General features: G+C 36.3%; 1 protein-coding gene across 1 annotated transcript in view; it reads right to left on the minus strand.

The window, feature by feature from the left end:
* Nucleotides 1-24,159, minus strand: part of LOC145667879 (trypsin-1-like) — a 40,645-nt gene that overhangs the window by 5,591 nt on the left and 10,895 nt on the right. Inside the window, exons 4-5 of the mRNA XM_081735313.1 lie at nucleotides 19,305-19,443; nucleotides 5,243-5,356 (exon numbers count right to left, since the gene is read on the minus strand). Of these exons, the coding sequence (XP_081591439.1) occupies nucleotides 5,243-5,356; nucleotides 19,305-19,443 (253 nt within the window). The remainder of the gene's footprint in view (nucleotides 1-5,242; nucleotides 5,357-19,304; nucleotides 19,444-24,159) is intronic.

Raw genomic sequence — 24,159 nt, forward strand, 5'->3', positions numbered from 1 at the left:
GCTGACATCGTAAAGATATCAAAAGAACGTGTTGGCTTTATATTGCATGAGCATTTGACTATGAGAAAGCTCTGTTCAAAGTGGGTGCCGCGTTTGCTCACTGTTGACCAAAAACAAGAACGTGTTGATGCTTCTGAGCAGTGTTTGGCCATGTTTAAACGTAACAAACCGGACTTTTTGCGTCGATATGTGACCATGGATGAAACATGGATCCATCACTTCACTCCGGAATCAAAACGATCGGCGTCTGAGTGGACAGCAACTGGTGAACCTCGTCCAAAGCGCCCGAAAGCACAACAATCGGCTGGCAAGGTTATGGCCTCGGTATTTTGGGATGTGCGTGGTGTAATATTCATCGACTATCTTGAGAAAGGACATACCATTAACAGTGACTATTATATAGCGTTATTGGAGCGTTTGAAGGCCGAAATTGCAAAGAAACGACCGCATATGGCAAAGAAAAAACTTTTGTATCATCAAGACAACGCACCGTGTCACAAGTCAATCAAAACAATGGCAAAACTACATGAATTGAACTTCGAATTGCTCCCACATCCACCGTATTCGCCAGATTTGGCTCCCAGCGACTACTGGCTGTTCGCAGACCTGAAAAAAATGCTCGCCGGTAAGAAATTTCGCACGAATGAAGAGGTTATCGCTGCAACTGAGGCCTATTTTGAGGCAAAAGATAAATCGTTCTACAAAAGTGGTATTGAAATGTTAGAGCGGCGCTGGACTGATTGCGTTGCTCTTCATGGAGATTACGTTGATGAATAAAGCTAATTTTGAACCAAAAAAACGGTGTTTTCTTTGTTAGGCCCGGGACTTTTCAGCCCATTGTGATTAAAACCCACCGGTGACCTTTTTTAAATGGTCCCTTTTTATCATTTTGGGTACCTGGTGGTTCAAAACAACATAGGATAAATACTTATCTTTTTATGTATTTTTTTCTTAAAATTAAAAAATCTAATATTCACGTTTTATATTAGATATCAGGCGACAACGCATGGCCTGAAACAAGGAGATGCGTTGTAGCCATTATTCTGGAATACACTATAAGGAAAATCAAAGATACCTACCAGGGCCTAGAGTTAAACGGTATTCACCAGGTTATGGTATACGCTGATGATGTAAATATAATAGGGAATGATAGGAGAACAATAGAAAGAAATGCAGAGAACTTATTAAACGCTTGCAGGGACATAGGTTTAGAGGTAAATGCAGAGAAAACTAAATTCACGGAAGTGCGTCGGGACCGTAATACGGCAAATTGTGGATGCGTTAAAATATTAAATAGTGCTTTTGAAAAAGTGGATAGTTTCAAATATCTATATAGGATCAATATTAACATACGAAAATCATATTCACGAAGAAATTAAACGTCGACTAAAAGCAGGGAATTCGTGTTACTATTCGGTTCAAAATCTCTTGTCGTCGCGAATTCTGTCGAGAAATTTGAAGCTTAAAATATACAAATCGATAATCATGCCTGATGTTCTGTATGGTTGCGAAACATGGTCGCTTACTCTGAGGGAAGAACATAGACTGAAAGTATTTGAGAACAAGATCCTCAGACGAATGTTCGGACCCAAGAGGAATGGGAATGGGGAATGACGGAAATTTCTTAACGAGGAACTACGTAATTTATACGGTTTACCCAACATTGTTAGGATCGTTAAGTCAAGGAGGCTTAGGTGGGCAGGTCATGTAGCTAGAATGGAAGAAAGTAGAAACGCTTTCAAAGTATTGAGTGGAAGACCAATCGGAAAACGACCATTAGGAAGCCCTAGGCGCAGATAGGAGGACAATATTAAGACGGATCCCGCAGAGATAGGAATACAAAGTAGAAACTGGATCCAATTGGCCAAGGATAGAAGTCAGTGGAGAGCTTTTGTGAACCCGGCATTGAACCTCCGGGTTCCATAGGCCATAGAGTTAGTTAGTTAATATGCACACTTTAATTGAGTTTCAATTGAATTGTCAGAACTGTTACAAGCTGGTTTAAGATCAATTTACATACAGTGTGCCGTATCGATTCCATTCACCTGCCATGTTCCATCGGTGCCACGGCCGCGACCATTCACACATATACCGTGTTGCTACTGATTTCCACATTTCCCTTGATTCTGATCAACTTCGTGTTGCTTCGTGTGCTCCGAAGAAAGCCGAAGGATCGTAGCCGAAGAACTGTGGACCTCTTTTAGGTGGCCTGTCGGGGCACGGCATGAAAACGACACGTCATATGTGTGTTAAAAAAGGCACCCCATGAATTTTCAATGTCAAAGTCTGATGGGGCACGGCACGCTATGTATGAATTTACTTTAGGCTGTTTTAGTTAATGAGAAAATTTTGTGATAGCTTCTGCTCACATTATACGAGCTTATCAGAGAGAGGTAGAGAATAGGATTCTCGACAGACGTACTCATTCCGTGAAGACAAAGATGTTGAATTTTAAATATTAGCATCTGCTTAATTCAAGAGATTTAGTTCTATGAGTAAATAGAATTTTCATTATACTGTGCTTCTAGGTGTTGTGAATTTTGTGTCCTTTGATCTGGGTCCCAGACTTCAAAATTTGAGAAATACTGCCCTCAGCTATTCCTTTCTTACATGAATTGAGTTACAATGTCTCAGTCGGGTACATCAGAATTCCATCCAATTATCTGATGTTCACTCTTCTGTCGTTATTTATGTGTTCTTCATTACTTTGACGAAGTATCATAGTACCTACACGCAATTTAGTATAAGATCTATATTAATTGAAAGTACTAGAACACGGAATATAGAACTTTTTTTTTGAAATGCTTCAGTGTGAAAAGATATCCTCATCTGCATTTCCCTACTAATAACCATGCATTTTTTCCAGTTTTGAGGATCCATCTTCATAGAATAAGACTGCTAAAGATAGCTACAAACGGCTTTTTGGAATCGATTCATCTCAAGAGTAAGTTTCACCTAATTCATTTCAATTCAAACTGAAAGTGGTGCAAATTAACCATTTCTGGTTTGAATGTTGAACGTTATAGGACAAAAATGGTAATATATATATATAGCGACAAGTGGTTTTTATGTAGTCGATTCAGGGACTGAAGAAAAGAAAGAATCTTCACCCGCGTCTCTCTACTAAAACCGAAAGTGCTACAAATTTACTTCTACTTCTGGTTTCACTAAGAATTTCCATAGAGCAAAACTGATAAGAGGTAGCGAGAAGCAGTTTTCTGCAATCGATTAAGTGTCCAATGAATATTCTCCATTTTTGCCTTTATTCCTCTATTGCAATCGGAAGTTATAGAAGTTCCCATTTGAGTTTAATCTTAATATAGCAGAAATTGTAAGAGATGGCAAAAAAAGAAAAGAAAAAGAAAAAGAAACAAAGAAAAAGTAAAGAAAACTTTTTGGTACGGCTTTAGCTTCCCAAGGATAAGTCTCTGTTCTCTGTCTCTGTTGTTATGGATCTAATACTACCACTTTTAATGTTAAATTCGCGTAGTTTGGAAGTTTATCGTAGTTCCAAAATGTCAAACGACACTCACATGTGGGTCCTCATATGCACTCCGCATCCTATAAATTGCGACGGCTAACTCCGTGCAGCTAAGCCACCCAATATACACATTCTTATCCCATAATCGTGTCTGGTAAGAAAATCCCCACTATTTAGCTTTAGCCTTACTTTGCTATTGGGTGGCCTAGTTCCACGGCGTTAGCTGTCGCATTTTTTTTGATGCAGAGTCTACAACTTTTGTTCTAGTACAGCCAACAGAACTTCAAAAACAACTATCTCTTCTGCAAATACCAATGCATGCATCATCTGGTTAGAAGTGTTTAACACTCCCCATCGATATGTTTGAAAATTTGTCGCATCAAAGACCAAGTTTGATGCAAAGAGATTCAATAACGAATGCACCAAAATGTGGATGTTCTAGAACACCCACAATAGAAGAATTTGAGTTGAAGGTCACTATGATATTTGTTAACAATCCGAAAAAGTCTACACGACGTACAACACAAGTCCTAATCTTTGCCAATAACGTCACTGTAACTCTTAAATTTGAAACAATGGTTTGAAGTCGTTCTCCTCAAGGCGTTACAGAGTTTGCTGAAGGACGACACAGACAATTCTTTGCAACCATGCGAAACTAAATCTCTTAAGAACTAGACTTAGTTCATAAAATCAGCTGCTCAGACACTCAAATACACACAGTACCGTGCTGTGGAAAGGGCGAGCGGGGCTACGGCCTCGTGTGCCGAAGTAAGGGGGCGCCAAATTCCGGGGAAAAAGGAAAAAGGAGAAGAAAAATTACTTGGAATATATGTATGGGGCGCTGTCGTATACTCTCGCCTCAGGCACTGATTTTCCACGGCATGGCACTGTATACACATATGATTGTCAGGCTACTTGAACTGGCATAACTGTGCTCGTGGGGTGACTAATATCAACTTTTTACTATCCACACGAAATTAAATCAACCAGAGGTCATAGAATGGAATAGAATCTATAGTAAAAGTATTGCAGGACCAGTTTTGTTTCATGGAACTCTTGATCACAATTTCCTTAACATATTACCTGACGTAATAGTGCCAGAACTAAGAACTAGCGCAAACTTCAATGATCTGTATTTCTAACAAGATGGTGCAAATGCATTACTGGTAGGGAACTACATTGACAATGTCTTCCTACAGCACTGGATTGAACAAGATAGGATACAATGGCCACCACGTTCATTTCATCTCAAGCTAATGGTTTTCTAGGTTATAGTGAAAAATAGGGTTTATGAGAGAGACTCTCGAACCGCGAACGAAATGATGGACTTCATGACAGAAGTATTTATGGATATTGGTCCATCAGCAATTTATCAAAATGCTTTGAATACGTTGGACAATTACAACACTAAAGGGATTAAACAAGATGTAACATCATGAGTTTAAATGTTAAACTACTTAATATTTGTAATTTACCATGATGTCAACCTACCTAGCTACTGTATTTCTACTTTCGAAGCACTCTGCATAATTCAAATATAAATAATGTTTGACTTTCATACACTTTTTCCCATTTTTCATACTAACCGTTTCTAGAATCTCAATTTGATTATTAGTGGTCTACAACCATTTCGCGGTTTCAACCAAGACATTTGTTGTGGACGTTCCACTAAAATAATTTCAGTAGAATTTGAGTTGGATAAAGCCAAAAATACATAGATAGTCCACACATTAAAGTTTCATTATATTTGTTTTGGCTTACCTTTGTCGATCCCCATCCTGTTACAATTGTCATGGTGCCATTCAGAACTTCCTGTCCTTGTTTAGGTAAATAAATAGGCTTTACTTTCTTCGTGTATTCGAAAGGCCATTTTACCTGTGAAGAAGCAAATAATAAGGTTCGTAATAGCTTTAAATATATGTAAATTACACAAGTAAAACACAATTGTTCATTTGAAAAGATAAACACAGAAAAAAAAGTTGATTTTTTAAGTTAGGCTTCATCATGGGATATTTGAATTATAAAGTAGGGAAAGGTACAAAATCTCCATAACAACTAAACAATATGGACATTATAGTAATAGTTCGATACCAATTCAAGTCTTTATAATGATAAATATCAGCTTAAGGACTTGTTGCGTAAAGGGAACTTCTTTCAAAAGACTAGTCAATTGTATGTTTTATTTATATAATGCACCGAACTTCGTTAACTTTATTAACAAAAATAATATAATGAAGTAATAATAAACTTTACTTTTCAATTTTTGTACTAGAGGGAAAAATAAAGATCCGTGCAAAATGCATATACTTGTTTTTTTCATGAATTCGTACATGAATACAAATTATTTTACTCTTTTCTTGACTTCAATTTTGGAACATTGAAAAGCTACGGTCATTAGTTTACGTAATATATTCAAAATATTTTTACTATTTGAGTATAACGAAACTAGACAATGCTATTAATAAATCATAATGGTTAGGGGTAAAAGAGAAGGGAACGCGGGGAACGCCGTCCCCCTACATCGAAAAACTATGTACGGCGTCCCACCACTTCCTAAAAAATAATAGGCTAAGATAGGCAAGGGGAACGTTATGACCTCATGCCGCTATCTGCCGTCCCCCTACCTTTTCAGATCCACTTTTACCCCTGATGATGGTTAAAAAAGAACCAAATATACGGATTTATTAGTACGTAGAAATATCAAACTTTTGGGGATGCTGGAGCTTGAAAGCTCACATCCTGAGTTGAAATATGAAATAAGAAGAAATATGACGCACACCCACACACTCTATCTGCCTCTCTCTCTCTCTCACACACACACATACACATGTATATATAGGTTGCTTAGAAAGGCGAATATACTCATGGCAACAAGAAAGTGAATCAGTAAATACTTCCCGGAAGTCGCTGCTTTTCATAGTTAAATAAAGACTGCCGACAGCATGGGAACTTGGACTTCAAAGATGAATATCTCAAAACTATTTGACCATTGAGCTATGGCGGTATGTTATCGTGTTAAGCTCGTAATATGCTCTATCCAAAACTGTTTGATTCAGAATATTTTAGTGCTGGTTCGTAGGGATGCGCACGAGACAAGATTTGTGGCTGTCTTGTCTCGAAAATGTGTTGTAAAAGTGATGTCTCGACTCGAAAAATGTATATTTCTCTATTGGAACAGCCGTGTCTCGATTCGAATTTTGTCAGGAAAATCCTGCCTCGACTCGTCTCGTGCGCATCCCTACTGGTTCGAGGGGTTTCCCGCAGGAATTGAAGGATATACTTTAGAAAAGATGAATCAGATTTATGACTATGGAACGACGTCCCTCCCAGTAACTAAAATTCGTTAACAGAATATCGATGTCTTGAATAAGATTAAGATTACGAAGGATACTTGGTGTGTTGTGCGCGGCTGCATAGCCAGCAGAGAATAAGTGTATTGATTAAATTAAATTAAATTAAATCTTCAGTGTAATGACCCACGCAGTGGTGTAACCATCTTTTATGTGCCCCCAACTTAACATTTTTTGAATGATAGATAACATAATAAATAACCATATTTCCCTGTATTTGTGAGCAATAAGTTAAATGCATGCACCTACTTAGACCTAAAATTCATAAATGGAAACCATTTTGTTATACAAATATGAGTAATTTATTCAATTAGCTTCAGAATGGAAGATGGATTTACCTCTTTGCAGTCAGTGACGCCACTCTTCATGAAAAATAGCAGGAATTAATTGCATGGTTTCCTTCTTGCTTTCCAATCAGCAAAATCCTTTACTAACTCCCGTACATCCATATTTTCAGCTTCGTTCGCATTTATTGAAAGCAGTGGTAGATTACTTAATCTATTTTGGCCCATTATGCTTCTCTCATACGTAGTTTACCGATTTTGAGAACGACCTCTCCGCGGAACTGACAGACAGGGAGCGTCAAAAACAACAAATACGCGGTAATAAGTTCCGAAAAGCTAGATGCCAGACACATATTTCACATACATATGTGAGAAGCAGCTTTTGATGTTATGCGATGGTGACTTTTTATCAAGTTTCTTGGACAAACCATTGCAACAGATAGAAACGATCATTATGATAAAGAGCTGTTTTCAAGAGGCTTATTTTAGACTTTCTGTTAAGCTTGATAAAACTGCCTTTGCTTGTATACAAGTTCACTTGGAGAACACTTATGGAAATTTACAACTATTTACGATGTTTCATACTATCGATAAGAAATGAAATTTCAATACATTAAAAACTATTTTTATTAAAAATATTCGCAATAGGTGACATAATTAATTCCCAGTAATAATTGCAAGGATCTTATAAAATAGAGGATCTGCCCTTACAACAAAATCTTGAAGCCATACGTCACAGTTTCGCCACCCCTACTCTGCCCATTCCACCCAATAGGATTGCAATGTTTTGAGCCAACAAACATGGTGAAAACGAAAGTATCCAATCAGACGATAGCGGAAACGAGAGTAGCCAATCAGACGTGCCGATGCTCGGTTGTTTTTTGGCTTCATTATTTAATAGGATGAAGATATATATGGGCAGATCCTCTATTTTATAAGATCCTTGAATAATTGTAAACTTTTGTAATAATTTTATTCTGCATGTGACCACCCAAACAGCTTGTTAATTTCGATTTTTTTATGGTAAAAAATATTTTCTGAGATGCAACGGAAATTCAGAAGGAGCCTCCTTTGCAAATTTCTCGATATTGATGAATGGAGGTAAAGAATGTATTTAATGTTTGTATTTCAAATCCAAAATATAGTTTGGCTACTACCCATTGTGAAGTAGCTGTGTACTAGATGTGAAGTGACTATGAGATAAATGACTGTGTAAACTCTTAACTTAATTCGTTAAATTCAATTACTTTATTAAATTACAGTTATCAACGACAGAATTATGGACATTTAAAATCCACCGAAACAAAACTCTTATTAATGTTGTACATTGCCAGACAGCTTGTATAAGCATGTATTTGTTAATTGCCACTTTTGAAATTGTCAATAAACGTGACTAGTTTCCTTCTTGCTTTTCCGCGTTTCTTTCCGTCTAGCCTGACACTTCGTTATTCACTGAATGTCAGACTAGTCGTTTTTCGATTAAGCAAAACCACGGAGGACACATCGACAGAGGGTATTTATCCACAAGGTTTAGGAAGGTGCAGGATCGTTGTGAGAGGCACGTCGCTCCATTAGAGAACAATCAACTTCATGTCTTGTGAGTACCATTCTGTTGGTTCATCGCCACAGATTCAATAGAGTCCAATATCTGACTAGTGAAATGAAGTTGTAGGAGAACATCATTAGAGACGCATAAAGACGAGAGGACTCGACGCCCCTGGCAGTCCAGCAGGGTTAAGATCCAGTTGTTGACTAACTCCAGTACATCCAGACTCCTCCAGGGAAAATCATTCAACATCCAGATGATCAGGACGACACCAGTCTCATCGGATCTGTCAGGCTAGACCCTAGTGCTCATCCTTTATCTCTTCTTAGGCATACCTATTTCTCTCTCAAAATTTCCCCAACTAGTCATTCTCAAAATTGAAACATTTGAATTTTATTTAAATTCAACCATAATTTTGCAGTTAAGTATCGTGTTGTGCATCAGTTTCATCCCCAATTGTCACATTTATTCAATGAGTATTTTAGAGATTATTTTGAGCTATTAACTGATGGCACAGCACCGGCACAATACGTTTGAAATTATAGTAATTACTTAATTTCTTAACGAATGAAAGTTCTGAATTTAAGGTTACTTATTACAATTAACATATTAAAAATACACTAACACACACACATACACACACAATATATATATATATATATATATATATATATATATATATATATATATATATATACGTATAGTGTGTATATATGTTTTGTATTGTATGATGTAGATAGATAAAAAATATCACACACTAGATACGTATGCACAAAATGTATCCTGGAGATACAAGTAGTTGTTGGAGAAATGAAATTGGAAGCATTTCATATGTCAATGGAATAAAAAAAATCACCGGTAGTGATCAATTTTTGGAAAAGACGAAATTCGTTCTGATCCTTTAACCCTTAAGAGATCCGGGGTTTTTGGGCTATTTTTTAGGCTTTCAGTCAAGCAGCTACTGCATCGTCACTATTTATCCTAGGATCATGGTTCATACCTCATTCTCTTCAAAATGGAGCTGGCTTTCAAATGATACCACTTGCATGCTCATACCATATACCAGGAGCGGGAAAAATGATGTCAAAGGGAAAATTTCGAAGGGAAAGTTTTTTTTCCTCGCACTTTGGGCCCCCCTGGAGCGACCCTGTGTGAACGTAGCCATCTAAAAAAAAGTCTGATAAATAGTACTTGGTATACTGAATATGTGTGCCAAATTTCAAGTTTCTATCTTGAATACCAAGGGCGGGAGAAATTTTATCAGGAATTCCCACCATGCCCCAAATTACCGTAAAACACCATGATCTCAGGTAAAAAATTTCCTGAGTCATCCCTAATTACCTTAGGGTCACGTTTCGCACATCATTCTCTTCACAATAGAACTGCCTTTCAGGCGGTATGACTCACGTGTCTCCATCATGTATCTAAGGTGGCCTTTCAGGGATTTTTTGGGTCTAAATATCCTTTTTTCAACTTTTAGCCCAGCTGGACACCCCCTGTTTTAACGCAGAGATCTAAAAAAAATCTGGTAAATACTACTCGGTGGGCTGAATGTTTATGCACAATTCCAATTTTCCAGGTGCAAAAGTAAGCCCGCCAAAAAAAAAAAAAAATATATATATATATATATATATATATATACCGACAATGTCCCATATTCCCGTATACAGAGGGAAATTTTTAAACATTCCCTGAGACATCCCTAATTACCCTAGGGTCATGTTTCGCCCATCATTCTCTTCAGAATAGAACTGCCTTTAAGGCGGTACCATTCACTTGTCCCCATTATCTAAGGCGGGAAAATCCCGTGAAAGGGATTTTTTGGTAAAAATTTCCCTTTTTCAACGTTTAGCCCCTCTGTACCCCCTGTTTTAACGCTGAAATCTGAAAAAAAATCTGGTAAATACTACTCGGTGGACTGAATGTTTCTGCACAATTTCAATCTTCTAGGTGCAAAAATAAGCCAGCACAAAAATAGTACCGAAAATGTCCAAAATTCCTCTATACAGAAGTATATTTTGATAAAAATTCCCTGACATTTCCCTAATTACCCTAGGGCCATGTGTCGCACATCATTCTCTTCAGAATAGAACTTCCTTTCAGGCGGTGCCATTCACTTGTCTCCATCATGTATCTAAGGCGGGAAAATGAGGAAAAACGGGATTTTTGGGTAAAAATATCCCTTTTTCGACTTTTTGACCCTCTGGATCACCCCCTGTTTTAACGCAGAAATCTGAAGAAAAAATCTGGTATATACTACTCGGTGGACTGCATGTTTGTGCAAAATTTCAATCTTCTACGTGCAAAAATAAGCCCGCCAAAAATACTTTACATAAACCCCCACAAAAATTATTACACGAAAATATAAATTTTAGACTTATGACGTCATCACCTCCTATGTCTCGACACAGGAAGGTGTGAAACCATCCGTAATGTCTTCTGCAATGCCTCTGGACTTGAAAAAAAAAAAAACGGACGAAAAAGCTCAAATAGGAGAGTTATAACGCAATGCACCATGAAACACCCCGTATGGTACAAATTGTACCAAATTTCACAAAATTAAATCCCCACGTTAAGCGGGTTTGCATATCCAGGCTCCTAACTATGAAAACATTTACGCTCAGTCCAACCTCAATCATTTCACGAATTCAACCTGTTTTACGTATGTTATTAGGACATAATATCGATTGTGATTTATTCTAAAAACACTTTTATACATTGCAAGAGCTATAACATCCAAATATTTACTGAGAACTCATAGTCGTATCGGAATAAACAAAAGCGAGTATGGAACAGTAAACTGCAACAACAAAAGGCAAAAGAAGACGTGCAAAGGCATACAAAACGGTCGAGTGGTTTGGGTCGATACACTATCAATCACATGTTTGTGTATTCAAACCCGCTAGCAAGTCGTTTCTTCTATAAATGTCTTCCTATTTTCATCCGGAGGCTGAAAATATTTCTTTGAGTAACTCATTGAAAACTTCTTTTGTTTCAAATTCGATTAGAACGGAAAATTATATAAATTGCGAATCTTAAATCCATAGCTAAAAAAATGAAGTATACTCACTACTCTATTATCCTCTGATTTGTAACGAGAAACTATTTATAAACAGTGGTGACTTCAGAAAATTATCCTCGGGGGGAATTTCAATATGCGGGTGGAGGGCAAACATTGTAGTCCACATTGAGCACGATCGAATATATGGTCCTGAAGGCGGAAACTTCTTAGCTCGAGAGGGGTCTCAAATTCTCCCTCAGATCACGTCGTGAAAGCATCATTGCTTAAAGCTTTTCGTAACAAATATAATATTACACTTGCTTCTCGTTCTACATTTAGAATTGGTAAAATCATAACTTATAGAGGATTATAATAAAAGCATAAAAATTACAATACCAATCATGTATAAATTATGCTGTAAGTTACCAACTTTGGGTCAGATTAAAACTCAAATATTTGTTTTCGGATTGCACTTAGAAGTAAGTCCTCTCTATATAATCCTGATTGGAAAGCCATGTTTAACACTAATTAATTAATTAATATTTATACGAATATTTTTTTATTTTACTATTTTTATTATTCAATAGTATATACACTTCATTTTCAAAATCAAAATCTCGAAAATGTATATTGTACGAGTGCAGACTCGCAAATAAATGATTATTTATCATATATATATATATTGGTCTCTCTTCGAAATTCTATTTAATCGAATCCGACAGGAACACAGACAGAAATATAGAGAACAGGTGAAAAAAAGAGAGAAAAAAGCGTTGTCCCCGGCGGGGACTCGAAGTAAGTTCGAATGGTGCTTTACAAGCCGAACGCCTTAGACCACTCGGCTATGGTAACAACTAGCGAGTGTAGCAAAGGCTTCGAGTAGTAGTTATTATTACAGAATAACATTTTCTATTGCCTAAAATTTAAACCTAATTTACTTTGATATAATATATCTATTAATTTGTTACATGAACAAGTTTTCGTTACTTTGATAAATGATGTATGTTGTTGATATAGATTCTATTACACGTTCTTTCGTAAATATTATAGAAAGTATCAGGGTTATTTATGATCTTTTATGGAAATTGACTGGCGCATGCGCAGTACACAGACAGTTCAATTGGAAGGCGAGGAAGGAAATGCTAACACACTGCTAGAATGTTTCCCTCGCAAGCAGTAGTTCCCAACCGAGGGACGGCGGGACGCACTTCGTCCTCCTGGGGTAGCGTGAAGGGTTTACGAAGTCCCTTCGTTGTCTTATATTTCTTGAATGATTATACACAATATCCAGTCACATCTTCTACACATTTGGAAGTGATAAATCGTAGTATAAATAAACCGTCCTCCACACACAGTGATTGTTGCTTTTCCAAGATTATAAACTGAAACACTTTTTATTTCAATAGAATATAAACGTTTCAATGGGAGGGACTACAACCCCCTCAACCCCCTCAACCCCCTGGGTCTTCGATATGTTACCGCCTAAACTGTAACTTTCAAGTTAGAATCGAAAAATGGAGACATGTGACCTACTAAATATATTTTTAGTTCATTATACATTTTCATAAATAAAATATCCACAATTACAATGACAGTAAATGCTAAGTAATTATTGTAAATCTTTGTACTTTCATTTTCCCTCTTTCTTCTCAATTGAGCTTGAAAAATGTAAAAATGGGAGGTTAAGAACTTCAATATTGCATATATTTTAGCGTATTACGGAATTATATTTAATAGAATCCGGAAGGATCACAAACAGAAACGTCAAGAAGAGGTAAAACCAAATTGTACTGTGGTGGGATTCGAATTACTCTTGAATGGTGCCTCAGAATCTCTAGCCGAATGCCTTGGTCCACTCGGTTAATGTGACAAGTTGAAAATATAGTAAGCGTGTTTCATGTTCAATCTTTTGTTACAGTATGAAATTTATTTTGTATTCTCTGAAGTTTAAGCCTATTTTGGCCTGATGTAATAGTCTGTGGAAATTGTTTTATGTTTACGGTATTCTTTACTTTGACGAATGATGTTGTTAATATAGGTTCTATTACGTATTCGTTGATAAATATTACAGCAATTGTCAGGATTATTTATGATCTTTCATGAAAATTGACTGGTGCATGCGCAGTAGAAACAGAAAGATGCACTTTACCAACATTTGCCATACACGCCAGAACGCAAATTTCTAACAGGTTCTCAAAATGCCTCGCTCTAAAGGTTGTGGAGAACTGTCTGTTGCTCTGAGAGGAGAAACCATAGGCCGAGCAAAAATGGGACAAACTGTGCCTCAGATTGCTAGAGATCTGGGATGTGACAAGAAAACGGTCAAGAAATGGGTTCAGCGACATGAAGAAGGTGGTGAATGGTTCAGGTCTAGGTCAAGAAGTGGAAGGCCAAAAGTGACAACTGCAGCTCAAGATCAAGCTTTAGTTACAGAAGTAATAAACAGACCTCTACGCCACACGTCAATCCTCTTGGACAAAGCCAGAGAATATAATTGTTCTCACGAAACAATAAGAAGATTATTGGGGGCTGGTCTACACTGTTCAAGACCCGCTAGGAAAACTCTCCTGACTGAAACTCACAAGGCCAGACGAATGGAATAGGCACAGAATAACATAACCCAACCTCAGTCATATTGGGACTTAGTCATCTGGACCGACGAGAAGGTTTTCAAGTCTAACCAACAAGGCAGAGTTATATTGTATAGACCGCGCGGAACCAGGTATGCTGAACAAAATATTATCAGAACTTCTTGTTCAGGACGAATATCAGCACACTTTTGGGGATAGATGACGGCTGCTGGTCCTGGAGATTTGGCTGCGGTGCCTGAGAGAATTAACAGCAGTGTTTACATTAATATCCTCGAAAATACGTTGTTACCGTCCTTAGAAAGAAACTTCCCCAAACAGGAAGAATATATATTTATGCATGACAACAGTGCTGTTCACACTTCCCGGCAAACACGAGAGTGGCTAAGTGAACATCCAGAGTTAATTTGTATTGAGTGGCCCCCTCTATCCCCAGATTTGAACCCAATTGAACATCTGTGGGCCTACATGGTGCAAGAATGGGAAGAGAGACGTGAAGACAGAGACCAAACGTTTCTTCAAAATCATGTTATGGAACTGTGGCAACATTTTCGTGACGCACCGTCGTATTGCTCGAGACTTGTATCTAGTATCCCCTCCAGACTTCAAGAAGTTACTGACTCTGGAGGTGACTACACGAAGTACTAGTGTGTTATTTTTTGTGTAAACATTTATTTAAGTTTCATTTATTTATTAAATTTTTTCAAGAGCAATACTTTCGTTCTTCATTCTTTTCCTTTGCTTGTTTACTTATTAGTTCGTTAAAACGTGAAGGAAGAGTAGTATATCTTCAAAAAGTATTTGTGAATTTACTTTGAACGTTTCTAAGAATACATTTACTTTTTTTTCTTACTCTATATCATGCCCAATATTACTTTCATTTCAGTTAATTAATAACTTTATTTCACATCTCGGTTAAAAGTATTATTGTCTTTTTAACGATATTTTCCCTTTTGATTGTGTAGTTTCTAGTTTCATTGAATTATCTCAATTCGAATGAATAAATCACATTTTGTTTATTGTCCCTTCCTTAGCTAAGTTCGAAGTCGAGAACAATTTGGTGTAATATACGTTCTTAATTCTTCATATTGTGCAGTAATGACAATATTAATTATTTTTCATGAGTCCAGTTGATTAGTGAGAACTTGGACAAACATTAACCTGGTGATTCTTTACGCAATGACAAGCATAAAATACATTTTAGCTGTTCTTTATACTTCACAGCGATGAAACACTCTAACAGTGTGTTAGCGTTTCCTTCCTCGCCTAACAATTGAACTGTCTGTGTACTGCGCATGCGTCAGTATATTTCCATGAAAGATCATAAATAACCCTGATACTTTCTATAATATTTACGAAAGAACGTGTAATAGAATCTATATCAACAACATACATCATTTATCAAAGTAACGAAAACTTGTTCATGTAACAAATTAATAGATATATTATATCAAAGTAAATTAGGTTTAAATTTTAGGCAATAGAAAATGTTATTCTGTAATAATAACTACTACTCGAAGCCTTTGCTACACTCGCTAGTTGTTACCATAGCCGAGTGGTCTAAGGCGTTCGGCTTGTAAAGCACCATTCGAACTTACTTCGAGTCCCCGCCGGGGACAACGCATTTTTCTCTCTTTTTTTTCACCTGTTCTCTATATTTCTGTCTGTGTTCCTGTCGGATTCGATTAAATAGAATTTCGAAGAGAGACCAATATATATATATGATAAATAATCATTTATTTGCGAGTCTGCACTCGTACAATATACATTTTCGAGATTTTGATTTTGAAAATGAAGTGTATATACTATTGAATAATAAAAATAGTAAAATAAAAAAATATTCGTATAAATATTAATTAATTAATTAGTGTTAAACATGGCTTTCCAATCAGGATTATATAGAGAGGACTTACTTCTAAGTGCAATCCGAAAACAAATATTTGAGTTTTAATCTGACCCAAAGTTGGTAACTTACAGCATAATTTATACATGATTGGTATTGTAATTTTTATGCTTTTATTATAATCCTCTATAAGTTATGATTTTACCAATTCTAAATGTAGAACGAGAAGCAAGTGTAATATTATATTTGTTACGAAAAGCTTAAGCAATGATGCTTTCACGACGTGATCTGAGGGAGAATTTGAGACCCCTCTCGAGCTAAGAAGTTTCCGCCTTCAGGACCATATATTCGATCGTGCTCAATGTGGACTACAATGTTTGCCCTCCACCCGCATATTGAAATTCCCCCCGAGGATAATTTTCTGAAGTTACCACTGTTTATAAATAGTTTCTCGTTACAAATCAGAGGATAATAGAGTAGTGAGTATACTTCATTTTTTTTAGCTATGGATTTAAGATTCGCAATTCATATAATTTTCCGTTCTAATCGAATTTGAAACAAAAGAAGTTTTCAATGAGTTACTCAAAGAAATATTTTCAGCCTCCGGATGAAAATAGGAAGACATTTATAAAAGAAACGACTTGCTAGCGGGTTTGAACACACAAACATGTGATTGATAGTGTATCGACCCAAACCACTCGACCGTTTTGTATGCCTTTGCACGTCTTCTTTTGCCTTTTGTTATTGCAGTTTACTGTTCCATACTCGCTTTTGTTTATTCCGATACGACTATGAGTTCTCAGTAAATATTTGGATGTTATAGCTCTTGCAATGTATAAAAGTGTTTTTAGAATAAATCACAATCGATATTATGTCCTAATAACATACGTAAAACAGGTTGAATTCGTGAAATGATTGAGGTTGGACTGAGCGTAAGTGTTTTCATAGTTAGGAGCCTGGATATGCAAACCCGCTTAACGTGGGGATTTAATTTTGTGAAATTTGGTACCATGAGATTCCCAAAGGGTTAAGCCCCTATTCTACAACTTCTTCAAGTTCGAAAATGTTATTATTCTCCTTAACTAAGCAAACTCATCACTATCAAAACGCCGACCATGTATTTCAGACTTGGACCGTTTATGATTTTGAAAACGTTGGTGTTTACACTATAAGTGATTACTTGGGTTCCTTTAAATAATAAGTACAAACTTGTAATTTCTGTTGAAACGATTGGGTTGCAAGCGAAGCGAGCAAGGCAACTTTTACCAAATCTATTTCGTTGAAAACCGACAACAATATTAATTTTAAAAGGCGAGAATATCTTTTCGGGGCGACGCACCGTTACTCATTTCCTACACTCTTTTTCCTTTCTTGTTGCTCGTTCGGTGCCCTCTTGCTATCAGCGCGCGGGGCGACCGCCCCCCTAAATACGGCTCTGCTAAAGTGTATAAGGCAGCACTCACCATAAAAAATTAACATAGTCGTAACAGGGTGTAGGGAGAATCGTCTTGCACATCCGATCTTTGCATATGTGAACAATCCATGTTGTGTTCCTTTGTGGGCCGTTTATCACCGCACTTTTTGTTATTATTCGTCTTAAAAATTCATTTATGCACGCTTTTCGACATGACTACCTCCCTAACACATCCTTTTTTAAAAAAACTTTTAGTTACATAGCCAGTTTTGTTGCTTCCATACGTTATCAACAACAATATTTTGTCCGCTACGGCGGAGGAGAGGAACGGGTGCATGCTGTCTCAGTGGTAGAGTGTTCACCTCTGCTGAAAGGGCTCTCACTTCCGATCCCAAATCAAGTGAAGTTGTGGTGGGACAACATTATATTCGTAGTTTTTTTTTTTTTTTTTGAAAAAATACTTCTGTTTCCTCCTGCATTGTCATTGCACAAATTTGTTCTAAAATCATTGAATATCATTAATTATGTGTCTCCTTTAGCATACAGGACATGATCGTGGGTAATTAAATTGGAGATTTTATTTATTTTAATTTTATCCACTACACTCATTCCCTAATATAGTTATGCATCTACGATCAATACACCAAATGTCCTTCGCCATCTTGATTGTATTCAAGACATTCATGCTCTGTCAAGGAATTTTTTACTTGCTGGGACATCGCTTCATAGTCATGAATCTGATTGTCCTTTACTAACCAAATATCCGGGAATCGCTCGCTCCCTGTAGGAAAATCCTGTATGCCGCCAGTAAAATATTGTGAATCATTTCGTTTTGGATAGATCAAATTATCTCTAAGACGATAAAATGTCGTCTCAGTTCAATAGCCAATTGATTTGGAGATATACACCTCCGAAATTGGATTTCCTACGCTTTCGGCAGCGTTTACTTAACACTGATACTATGCAATTGCCGGGAACGTTTACTGTTTTTCTTATTTCTTGTTTCCATGAGCAGATTTATTTTTCAAGCGCTGCAAACGACATTTAGAAACTGTTTAAATATGCGAAGTTTTCCGGGATCAAACCGACAAATTTCGCATACGTGTTCAGAACCTCAATAAAAAAAAAAAAAAAAAAAAAAGTGCGACTTTGGTCGGAAACGCATAATTACGGAGAGGGGGCTAATTTAAGATAACTAGTAGAATGAGTCACAGTATGATTGTCTCAAATTGGCCCCATCTCCGTAATTAGGCGTTACTGATCAAAGTTGAAGATAAACATTCTTCTTGAATTGAGGTTCTAAATTTGTATAGGAAGGTTTGTCGATTGTTACGTACAATGTAGCTATACCATATGACCAAGTCCCCCTAATTACCGTAAATTGGTCATATCTTAGTAACTATGAGTTTCCAATCAATCGCAGATAAACCTTTTTCCTTGTACTGAGGTCTTGAACATGTATACGAAGTTCGTCGGTTTATTCCCGTAATACCTGTAATGGACCCGTCTGCCCCTGTGATTAGCATTTCCAATACGTTCGGTCTGCAGTACTATAATAATACACTAAAGCTTCCTATATGAGAATGTAATAGATTGAATAGCTTAACAGCATACACTTCGCTACATTATACTTCCAGTAAATTGTTAAAAGGCAGATTTGCTCTATGGTGATAAGTAAAGATAGTTAAAGCCAGGCACAGATTTGAAAATTGAGATCTAAATTTACAACATTGATTGTGTTCAACGAACTTAATCATTATATAGGCTATGTATTAAAGTCGCTAAATGGCAACTAACCTTTAATATGGCAATATCATTTCGGAGTTCAGAAGAATTATTGCTTGGATACTCGTAGATCTTCTTTACTCTATAAACTTTCCCTCCACGATCTAAATTGTTAGTACCTACACGAACACTAAAGAAGAATGCACTGAGCCTGTAAGAGAAGTTTTGAATAAGTTAATGCAAACGTTACAGAAAAATTTAAAATGTTAGTACTACTTATATTGCTACATACGTCCCTGTAATAATCATAAACTTCTTATTAGTTTATTGTTTTGGACTTGAGTGTTTCTCGTTATTATTATGGCTATGTAAGATGTGATCGTCCAACTTAACTGGAACTCCGAACCATATAAGCTTCAACAGAGCCGAAACCGGGTCTCAAGTACAGAAAGCGATAGCGCCTATCATTTATCCATGAGAGAGCCATAGAATTTATTCTGTAACACATAAAACTTACAGTTTCAAATTTTGTACTCTAGTTTCATATCACTATCAATAATGTGGTCGGAAATATTGGTGTTTGCTTAAAGTACGCAGAATTTATGTAGCCTTTTACATTACGTCTGGAAACAAATGTTAATGAGTAGAGACCGGATGTTAGGCAAAATGCCTATTCTTTAATATTAAAAATATGAAAAACAATTATGTTTTGAAGTTTATACGAAGCTTATAGTTTCAATTTAAGTCAATTTTATTCTATCTATTTTGCCTATTTTGCCCATTCCTGCCTAAATAATTGCTTTATTGTGTAAGGTTGCCTATTCTATGCATTTTCTTCAAAATAAGACTATTGAGGAAAACATATAATTTAGTATTTCAAGAAAGGATTCTGCCTCTTCCGAGAGATATGAGTTGTTTGTAGTGATATGATATCGTAAAACTTTGGACTACTGTGTATACTGATAAAGTGCTGCAAAACTTTGAACTGATGTATACTGATAAATGTATAAACTTTGAACTGTTATGTGTAGTTATAAAGTGTTGTAGGGAATGTATTTACAAAATATACACGGAATACATATCAAGCTTCGTTTTCATATATACAGTGAAAAAATATATTAACAAACAGCTATGTTTCCATATTCTTTGAACATATCTATAACTTGAATTTATGTTTTAATTATATTGAGTATTTATCTTCATTATTTCAAGTTACACTTTAGTGCCTATTTACTGACTATTTTTAAAATTGTAAGTGCTTATTTGCCTGCCTATTTTCCAGGTTTTTAATGTCTAAACATCCGGTCTCTATTAATGAGTTTTTAATGAAGCATATATTTCGTAAGAAGTATATAAAACTCTTTGATGTAGATCCAAAGAAGGTAAATATTGTTTTAGATCCGATAAAGTCCATTATTTAATAAAACTATTTACTTGAGATTATAAAATAACTAATAGAAGAGCTATTTATTTCCCATACTAAATAAAATTGTACTGTAAATTGGGACACCTGAAGGAGGAGATAAAGGCAACCAAAGCGTGGTACTGATTGTATATTTCTCCTCCTGTACGTGGTAAAGTCAATAAAATGTGACTTCTTATCCAGGCCCGTATTTACGTATGTGGCATGACCCGGGGCAGCAAGTTTTGGAGGGGCATCAATTTTTTTCGGACTAGTTGTTTCCCTACTCCTCTTCAGCAGTGACCTTGCATTGAATGAGTAACCAAATCAAATCATAATCATATTAACTGAAACTGAAAGTCAAGTGCCATTTTATTTATTATTATAAATACAAAGTATATTATAATTTTTTCCACTTCTATTTAAATAATGATTACTCAGTTCATTGTCTGAAATTTTCTACATAGTATTTGTTGATGTTAAGGGAGCGGCCCTTTTTTGGCCCGGGTGGAAAAAATGTTAAATACGACCACGTAAGCACCAAGAAATTTGTATTGGGGTGTCCGACATTTGGAGGGTGCACCACTAGTAGTTAATATGTTTAGGTAGTATTATTGAACTCGTATTATTCTACACTCGATAAAACGATAAATAATTTTAAAATACTGCCACCTAAAGTCTATTAGCAAAAATAATAAAACTAAATTGTTTTTATAAGAAAAGAAAGAGCACATGTGTGGTGTGAAATCGAAGTTTTAAAGTACCATTTATCTCACTGAGCAACTTTAGTTTTCTTAAGAAAGTGTAGAAATGTTTGAGGAGTTGCGAAGTTTGGGGGCTCTGAACCCGCTGCACCACCCCGTGAGTGCACCTCTGAATATGGCCCTGGTCTTACCTCCAAATAGCCTGTGAGGCACCTTATTTTGTCGCAAATGGTATAACATTTTACTTCTTTTTAGTTATGATGTTAAAAGCAATGTTTCATGATCTGTAGGGCTTGAGATAATTCATCTAACCATTTGAACTATTTCACAGTATGGAAATCTTGCTATGATTTTGGACTTTCTTCAAGCATTTTTTAAAAATATTTTTTTTCTTGAATGTTGTAAATGTCATAAATGTTATCAATCTGAGTGACAGTTCAATTTTGTTCGTTTTATTTTTGTTTTACTTGAAGACTTCAGAAACCATTTATCTGCAAGTGATGGCAACCCTTGGGAGAAGTGACATTGTTAAACATTTATATTGTATTGCTACAACTCAAAGGGGGCCATACACTATCGGCCTTAACTGATCATTCCAACTGAGCTAGGAACTGTCTTAACCGATGGTACGATAAACTGAACTAATTATTTATGGAGTACCATCAGTTAATCGAGTTCAATCCTTCAGCTCTTCCAGTTCAGTTACTTCAGCTTCATCAGATGTTCTGTAGAGTACCTTCTATGCCGACCACAGGTTGTTTCGCGTGCCACCTGAGTTTCCAACTCTTTTAATTTTGTAAGTAACATATCATAAGGTTTCCCTCTTTCAAATCTATTTGCAATTCCTGGCGGGAGCTCATGTGGTTCGGATTCCACGTTAATCAGTAGGTCCACGTCTCATATAGCCTCGCTGCTGAACGGGACGCTAAACTAAAATCACCTCACCTCAAATCTATTTGCATAATGCACATTTTGCATGTCCCAAAGTTCGGGATGAGCATGTTAGGCGTCAATAAAAGCCAATAATGCTTCACTTTTACTAGCTGCTGTGATGACAGGACCTGAACTGAACTCAGACAACTGTGTGTTTCCTTCAGTTAATAGCACAGTTATCGTAGCAAAAGACGGTTCGTTTGTTCAGTCCAACATAACCGTTCTTTAGTCCAAATAACCTTATGGAGAACTGACTGAACTGAACGAATTCCTTCAGTTAGCACAGTTTTCCTTCAGTTCTGACGTCAGATCAGGTTTTCCTTCAGTTAAACTGATGGTGAATGTGTCACTTTAACTTGTCGCTGTAGAATTTAAAATTTTACCGGTATGATATTCTGCAACAGTTGCCACTGCCTACAAGTTGCAGAATACTTCAGAAAATATCAATTTTCGAAATCTTTATATATTATATACATATATCTTTATATACGTGTATTCTACATAAGAACATCAATAATATTGGCCAAATATAATATAACTATCACGAATGCAAGTATATTTTGTCTACAATAACAAATGTTTACAGACATGTCTTTGAATACTTTTATTGCTAGGGTCCACCATAACACCTTTCGCACTATGCAACCCTCTACACACTATTGACATAAATTGATACTGGAGCATAACATTGTAAAATAACACGCGAAGAAGCACAGAATCATATGCGGAGTTTTTCACAACCATAAATCTATTTGTCTCCTGTACTGTGCGTAATATTATAAGAAAATTAAATTAACTGAAAATTAAATTTATCATAATCTAAAGCAGCGTTTCCCAACCGGTGTGCCGCGGCACATTGGTGTGCCGTGAATGGGTCGCTGGTGTGCCGCGAGGAAACCGAAACAAAATTATTAATTCTATAGCAACCAAATTGGGAGACATACGAAAAATGTATATTTGTATTTCACATTACTATGAATTTCTACAATGGAAAAAATTACTGGACCTGTAATATATTATTGTACATACATTACTGTGTAGCAGATCGTATTTCGGAAACAGAATTTTATTTGCAGGATCCTCATATACATTTCCACGGTTAGCTGCTATGCTACGCTTCAATTGAAAGTTCATACTAACACCGAGAGATGGTACGCGTCAAGCGGACGTACGCAGAACACTCTTTCGCACGTGAATGACAGAACAACACATTGTTGAACAGCTGTGTCTCGACTTCGAGGCATTGCAAGCGGTGTGATTGCAATAAAATTAACCGGTTTGTGGTTAAAAAAAAGCGAAGTTAAGTGATGAAAATCAAATGGATACCTCTGCTTCAACTAGCTAGTTGCAGATTATTCCATCTGTAAGTGAATGTAAAAGTGTTGTATGGCAGTATCAGGAAATGTACTTATCGACTGCAGGAGATTGCCTACGCCTTGAATGTGTCGTTTGTAGGGAGAAATAATCCAATGAAGCAATGGTACGAAGCAAGATAAAATGTCATTTTCATACTAAGCATGCCAATTTAAAAGATAAACCGATGGAGTATTTGTTCTCAGTAAGCCTACCAAATCAAAATTTTCACAAAACAAGTTAGTATATCTGATAAAACACATGAAGCAAGCTGTTCTGTGGCTGAAATAGTTGCTATGAATGTGAAACCCCATACAACAGCTGAGTCTGTAATTTTATCTGCATGTTCCGAAATTTTAAAATATCATTCAATCTTTTCGACAAAGCAAACATGTATAAAAATTACCTGCATTTGTGTTTTAAAAGAACAAGAGATTTGTTTATTCGCTCGTTATTTAGTGATCTTCCTTCTTAGTGAAAGGTTAGATGCAGTTTTCGAAAAATAAAGTGTATTTTTAATAACCTGAATCCTATA

The sequence above is a fragment of the Thermobia domestica genome, chromosome 1, assembly GCF_964235325.1.
Source record: "Thermobia domestica chromosome 1, izTheDome1.hap1.1, whole genome shotgun sequence".
Lineage (NCBI taxonomy): Eukaryota > Metazoa > Arthropoda > Insecta > Zygentoma > Lepismatidae > Thermobia > Thermobia domestica.